Genomic DNA, 7,498 nt, shown 5'->3' on the forward strand with positions numbered 1-7,498 from the left:
TGAAACCTTTTCAGGAATAGACCTTACACCCTTTGCAACATGTTTTTGGGTAATAAGAAGTTGTGCAAATTATACGAAAGAGGATCTTTAACAGATTTTGGATAAATAATTCATATACATTTTTCGGAAAAGCCTGTCGACAATATAAATATTTTTGTTATCAAAATGATCAAGACAACCCAATCAACAATGTCATGTGAGCTTTTTGTTGATTTATTTTTTATTTTCAAACTAGAAAGATGTTCAGGAAAATAATGCAAAATGGTTAATTAAATTCATTGCCTGGTTTCAAAAATGGAAATATCTTTCTTAAAATACCTACAATTACCACAAAGCCGCAAGACATTGTTAATCGAGTAGTCTTGACTATTTTGACACAAAAACATAGTAATTTTCTGTAAAAAGAGATTTGTTTAAGTTGTTAAATCTTTTTGAATGAAAACCTAATAAAATCTTATTCCATAATAGTTGCACATTTCCTTAATACACTTACAGGATACACATGTTGCAACGAATGAATGTATTATGCTTGCTAAATTTTCAATCCCAACACTAAAAAATCTGATTTATTTAAACATACATGTTAATGTCCTTCAAACTAACTTCTGCACTGTGGAAGGCCTTTAAAAGTAACATAATGTAAGATCTTTTATTTGGCTGTTTTATTTGGCTGATCTTAGCTCAGGATTTACTGATTTATTAGTATCTCGTTAGGCGTTGAATCTTATTTGTATTTATAGATGGAAGTTTCTGGGAGAAGGCGTGGCCCTGACCTTGCCATGTGTTCCGCTGATGCCACGGTCTACTGTCAGCCGTGTGGAGAGGGCGGGAAACGCGCTGTGGCTCATGGGTTCTGTCAGACCTGCGAGGAATACATGTGTGGTCCTTGTATTGAGGCCCATAAGAGGTTCAAGCTGTCCAGGAACCACAAAATGTTATCCAAAGATAAGATGCCGACATTCTACCCGTCCACCAAGCAGTCTGACATTGGCGAAACTGAATACTGTAAATCTCATTCGAAGGAGATGATCAAGTTTTTTTGCCCGAACCACGGCGACCTTGGCTGTGGTGACTGTGTAGTCATCGCTCATCGCACGTGTAAAGTCGACTACATCGCTGATGTCTCTAAAGGTTTCGTCAATGAGAACGAATTCAAAAGGTTGGAACCATCTATTAAACGAGCTGAAGATATTCTATATCAGAACATAAGTAACGCCGAGAAACTTCTGTACGAGGTAGTAAACCAGTCTAAGTATGAGATTGACAGACTGAGAAAATTCCGGGAAGAAATCAACACTTACCTGGACCGCCGCGAGAAGGAACTGCTCGACAACCTCAAGGAAGTGAAGACCAAGGATGAAAACGACTTGACTGCACTAAAGACTGATTGTAAATCGGTGATGACGGCACTTGAGGCCATGAGGAATGAAATGTCTTCAATTGACGTCTCGGTAAACCAGCGTTACTTGGCGGCAAGGCGGGCCCAGAATGAGCTACGGGGACTTCATGTCGAGATGGGGAAGATGGCTGGTAGGATGAAGGCCCGGAAGTACCGGTTTGTTAAGGACGCGGACACGGAGCGGCTGCTGGGAACGAAAAAAGGCTTTGGAACACTGGACGTGGCGGGAGAGTTTCGGAGGGAAAGTACTAGTATGTTTATTTATCATTTTATCCTAAAATAGTTTGTTGAGTGATCATTTCAAAGTTGTTTGCTCGAGAATTGGGTAAACCGGCTTGGTTTCAAGTACACTGTTAATAAACTCAAGCGGGTCTCGGAGCGAACGGCGAAGCCCGTATGTGTCTTCCCATTCGGTAAAAGTCGGCTATCATTTAAGCCATAGTTATTGCCCAAACTATACATGGGTGTATGGTTTCTAGAAATGTACTTGGTTTCAGTAATACAAGGCTTTAAATATGTTAAACAGAGGAATTAGCTCGTTCTAAGAAGAGAGGCACAGCAAGTTAAGTGCTGCATTTATATGCCTAACATTTGTCCCGGAGGGTGGGGATGCAACTATATCTATTTTGGCAAATCGTCCTCAAAACTAATTGGAAGTTGCTAGTGAATTCGTCAGGGTCGATCTGCGCAAAATAAGGGAACAGCAAATTTGTTATATCCTCCATTGTCATTAATGAGTAATTTATTCGAACAACGTCGATTATCTTTGACCCACTATCTCCAAAATTATCTATCGACCGAATGACACACACTTAATCTTCCTTGGGACCTATTTCATAGACCGACTGACCCACACTTAATATTTTTTGGGCCCATTTCATAGACCGACTGACCCACACGTAATCTTCATTGAAGCCCATTTCATAGACCCACTGACCCACACGTAATCTTCATTGAAGCCCATTTCATAGACCAACTCACCCACACGTAATCTTCCTTCGACCCATTTCATAGACCGACTGTCCCACACGTAATCTTCCTTCGTTCTTGGATCTGAGTTATACAAACTAATTTGAAAGTCATTTTAATTACTAAAGACCAATCTACGCACATAAGTAGCAAATAAAGAAAGATTTGGCACAAATATTGCATTTATATGATAAGACTTAACCCGGCGAAAAATATATTCATAAAATTCCAAATACCCATGTGGTAAATTTTTCTTCGTGGGCAACTTTGCCCCCGTGGTTACTTTATGTAATATACACGCAATGATTTAAAACTGGGGCCATTTTGATTTTTCAGTGATTTACAGTTAGTAGTTTACAATTAAAACAAAATAATGAAGAAAATAGTTATTTATAAATATGTAGTTTATACCATCAGACTTATGGTTTGAATACCCTCGGCAGACCAAAGTGAATATTTGTTAGCCATTTAAGCCAATTAAACGGCTCAGAATTTCAAATTCAACGGGCTTTCAAGCTCCGCCTCCTCAATATTTATGTAAGCGCTACCGTTTTTAAAAAGAGTACCTTTCCTGTCAGGTTTTGTTTCTGCCCTTGGTTTATCGTACTGTACAGAATATATTTGTGTGTGTATGTTCATTTAAGCCCTCGAAATCAAAATATTAAAGGATAATTAACGTGTTTTGTTTTGTTTAAATACTACTATTATTTTGCGAATGCTTCCCCCTCATTTGTAATTTCAAACACATGATAATATATTGCCAAACATTTTTCTGCACATTTAACTGCAGTCAAGTCGAGCATTTTACATCAAACTTACTTCAAACTAACGCAAGGTAAAGTCTATAGTCTTGTCAAAACATTTCAATTAAAAATTACAATTTTTTGCCGTTGTTTTCAAGAATTTCTTTTAATCAAAATGGGTACAGTTTACTCTAACATAATTCAACAGGCCCAATATTGGTTTTGTAGGGTTCATTGACAGCTAGTCGTTTCTTATTGTATAGCTCTTCGTTACGTTTGAAGAAGACAATATTCGTGATGATTTTTAGATCCTGATCAGAATATCATCTATTAGTGCTTAAAGTATCCATACAATCAGAGTCTGCAAAAGTCAATTATTCAAGTGAACATTGGTCCAAGCAGAAACTCCTAACATAACATGGATTTATAACTTATGTTTATTACCGGATGTCCGTGTTGATTGTTATCCTGAAACATACTAAGTGCTTGAGTCATTTTAAATACAAGTTTATACCGTTGACCTATTTATTCTAAAAATATCAAAGTGAACAATGATATACAAGTTGTTCATTATTATTTTCAGTTCCAGTTTCTGGCCACTCTACCGTGACATGGAAGAAGGAAGTTGACATCCCGGTCAGAGAGGCACAGGACAAGGACACCTGCTGGATCACCGGCTCCGTCCTGCTTTCTTCTGGTCACCTTCTTCTGGCTGACTGCAAGAACAACAGTGCCAAACTGGTAGACGTCACCAACCGTATCGTCACGTCCCGCATCCAGCTGCCAAGCGGCCCCTGGGACGTATGTACGCTTCCTGATGACCAGGCCGCCATTACTCTCCCGAACACTTCCATGATTCAGCTGCTGTCAACAATGGGAGGACAGTTGTCGTGTGAAAAGGTAATTATTGTATCATACGGGTGTCGCGGCATTGCATCTTACAACGATAGATTATACGTTTCATACGTAACAAACCCGCGTATTGAAGTGATGACATTGGATGGTCATAGTATAAGTACATTTAAAACAGATGAAAACAACTTTTCAAAATGCCATTTTTCCTGACTGCGTCAGCTTCAACACCACCGACCCTGTACGTGTCTGACCACACTGAACACACCGTTATCCAGCTGTCCCTGGATGGGAAGGTCCAACAGAAGTACCGAGACAAGCTCAAATATCCAAAGTCCATGGTGGAGATAGGGCCTGGCCAGGTGCTCGTGTGTGGGCAGGTCAGCGGCAACGTTATGCTGCTTACGGAGCGGGACGACAAGATGACCGAAATTCTGGGACAGAAGGACGGACTGACCCATCCATACTCCATTTCTTTTTGTCTTTACACTCGTTCCATATTTATCGGGATGTTAAAAAATGACTCACTGAAGGTATTTAATGCAAACTGACAGTGTTTCTCTCTCAGTCGTGATTTCCCTTCCCTGGCAGAAATGTCCATGTATTCAATAATGATTGAGCAACTTAATACTGAATGCAATAATATTTTATTTTCAACATTCCTCAAAAAGTATTTTTGTAAACGTTTTTTATGAAATTAAATATCCATTAATAATTATGTCAATGTAAAATTTGAATGACTAAGTATATAGTGAAAGAAAAGGTATGTGATAAGCCAGAAAAGCTATTGGAAATTAATGACAAGTACATTATATCTAATAAATGTTAACCGTATTTTGCAGTTTTGTTTTGCATTTGAAAAAGAATTGCAAATTAGAGTCACTGTTATAATACTATCCATCAAGTCATGAATAAGGTGTTTTGGGTGTTTATTATTTTTGTTTCACTTGTTCAATAAATATGCCTACGATTTGACAACATATACATTACCATTATATTATAATAAATATACTATATACAATTTTACATTTGTTCAGGTTTAAAAGTTAAAGTAAGGCATTTCATATGTCTGTACAAATAAGGAAATGGATGAAAGAGGTTTAATTCCTTATTTAGATTAAATACTATTTATATATTTATTTCTATGTGTTAAACCTGACATCGCCCGAAACATGACTAAATTTACATTAACACTTGCGGATCCAGTGGGGGCGCACCCGGCGCGTGCTCAATACAATTGTACAAAAGTTTTTATTTCAATATATGACATAATAAGTAATATAATACGTCCAATATGCACCATTTTGGGCTAAACATTGTAAAATTCTCTTGGGGGAGTATCCCCAACGCCCTGCCAACAATTTAAACAAAATGAATTTCAGTTCTGAAGGAGGGGCGCAAGTCAAGAGGTTACGCCCCTTATTAATATGCCCCCTCTAATATTAAATCCCCTGGTTAATATAAACTACCATGCATGTTTTACAGAAAGCCAGGCATCATTAAAGAATAAAACTTGCTTCTGGTAAAGCTTCATTTTAATGTTACAAAACATTGAAATATTTTTCACCAACATTTTTTGTGGGATGTAGACAAAGAAGTTAAAGAAACAAATTAATAAAAATGCTATGTTTTGTTTCATTACCTCCGTTTAATATATCATATCATAATAGTAACGTTTTTATATAAGATACATGCAAAAATAATATAATGGTTAATCAATATAAATTAAACAGAGAAAAGATTTCAATGGTCATGCCTAAACTGCACTAACCCATCATGACAGTGTACTGGAACATCGGCTTTTAAACTCTCAAGGCCAAGGAATCAACAAATCGCTCGAATGGCCCGAATCAAAGTTTAAACTTTACGTAACTGCGGTCTTAGCACGTATTCATTCTCTTCTCAAAACCTGCCTGTTCTTAACAGCGTTAAGCTATATAGCATTCTAGAACGTTTGATATATAAAAGGGCCAAGTTGCCACTACTCATATAGGACAGTGAAAAATTCATAGTGCCTTATTTTTACACTTTAGTCATTCAAAGCGTAATAAACCGGAACATGGATCAAGTAAACCGTAACAAAATAAAACAAAATCGCAAATTTGTCAATCAAGGACAACCATTTTATAACGTTGTACAAGTTTCTGCTAAGATTGGACCCGTTTTGAGATGATAGGACATGCATACCTTTTACCTTGCTGTAGGCAAATATTTCAAAGACTGCCCGCCCGCGTTTTCCACGGAGAGAAAAATGTACTAGTACTGGCGTCGACTCGAAATATTTTACGAGTGTCGAAAGGATATATTTTTATCAAAACAACTATTATAAGGCTATTGTAAAGCTTGTCAACGTTTCTCCCCAATAACAACCGACCTGTATTTTTAAATTGATACCAGGTGAGCCAATGAGTTTATTTTATTCCGTTTCTGTGAATGGAGCGGACCCAAAGTGCGACCCGGTTGTTAAATATTGAACCGTCCCTGCTTTGGCCTACTCCATATTCGATTACAATGGACCGATTATTCAGTTTTTTTTATTGTGAAAGTTAATTATGAAATAAATGTCATCGTTGTTAACTGTTTAAATCTAGTTTTGCTTTGGAAGTATAATGAACAGACTTGGCATCTGCTGTATATCTTACAAAATTTAAGACAGCTGTTCTTGTTTATATTCAATAATGTGATCACATCATCTTATAATTTTCGTTTAAAAGTTAACAACGATGTAGTTATAATAACGTTAACTTTAACACAAATAAACTGAACGAAAAGTTGAATTAAAATAAGAGACACAGTATTAGCTTCTCTACAAAGAGGTTAGAGTTTTAAAAAGTAATTTCTTCGTGAATAAGTTATCTAAGGGAGCGGAGCGCAGCGAATTGTTTTTTAACCAACTTAGAGATTGCATCAGCAGTACAATTACGCCGTGCGCTTGTCAAAAAGACCTGTCAATCACTGCATGACCCCAAGATATTGCGAAGTCATTTAAATTAGCGTTGATGATGAAAATGCGCCTTTGCAAACAGTATGCGTGGCTTTATGCTCATGCGCAGTTGTAGGAATTTACATTTAGAATCGTTTTCAGCAATAAGTTACTATTCTTCATCAAAAATAAATTAAACACTTTAAAAATCTACCGCCCCTGATTTGCTTAAAAGGTAGGGCAAACACTAACGTGGCATAGACGTGACATACGTGTCATTTTTTTTATCTCATTAAAATGACTTACATGTTACGTTTTAACGACTTAGTACCTAGTTTAGCAAATGAGTAGCGTAGTATGTCTAGTAAGTCAGTTAAAGGAGTTACTTCGTCGTTTTAACATGCCACTAAGTCGTTTTAACATGCCACTTAGTCGTTTGAACATGCCACTAATTCGTTTTAACATGCCACTTAGTCGTTTTAACATGCCACTTAGTCGTTTTAACATGCCATTAAGTCGTTTTAACATGCCACTAATTCGTTTTAACATGCCACTTAGTCGTTTTAACATGCCAGTCGTTTATACATGCCACTTAGTCGTTTTAACATGCCA

General features: G+C 37.0%; 1 protein-coding gene across 1 annotated transcript; it reads left to right on the top strand.

Moving 5' to 3' along the window:
• Positions 1-4,910, top strand: LOC128243186 (protein wech-like). The gene is made up of 4 exons (XM_052960787.1): positions 1-49; positions 741-1,650; positions 3,695-4,011; positions 4,186-4,910. Exons 2-4 carry the CDS (start codon positions 741-743, stop codon positions 4,312-4,314), a joined length of 1,356 nt encoding a protein of 451 aa, XP_052816747.1. The 5' UTR covers positions 1-49; the 3' UTR covers positions 4,315-4,910.
• The last annotated feature ends 2,588 nt before the right edge of the window (positions 4,911-7,498 follow it).

This window comes from Mya arenaria, chromosome 8 (genome assembly GCF_026914265.1).
Source record: "Mya arenaria isolate MELC-2E11 chromosome 8, ASM2691426v1".
Taxonomy (NCBI): Eukaryota; Metazoa; Mollusca; class Bivalvia; order Myida; family Myidae; genus Mya; species Mya arenaria.

What these genes read in the sequence shown, in the direction of transcription:
- LOC128243186 (XM_052960787.1), top strand. Translation starts at nt 741, where the DNA reads ATGGAAGTTTCTGGGAGAAGGCGTGGCCCTGACCTTGCCATGTGTTCC. An exon ending in GTTTCGGAGGGAAAGTACTA is followed by an intron (nt 1,651 to 3,694) that starts GTATGTTTATTT and finishes TATTATTTTCAG; the next exon opens with TTCCAGTTTCTGGCCACTCT. An exon ending in GACAGTTGTCGTGTGAAAAG is followed by an intron (nt 4,012 to 4,185) that starts GTAATTATTGTA and finishes TGACTGCGTCAG; the next exon opens with CTTCAACACCACCGACCCTG.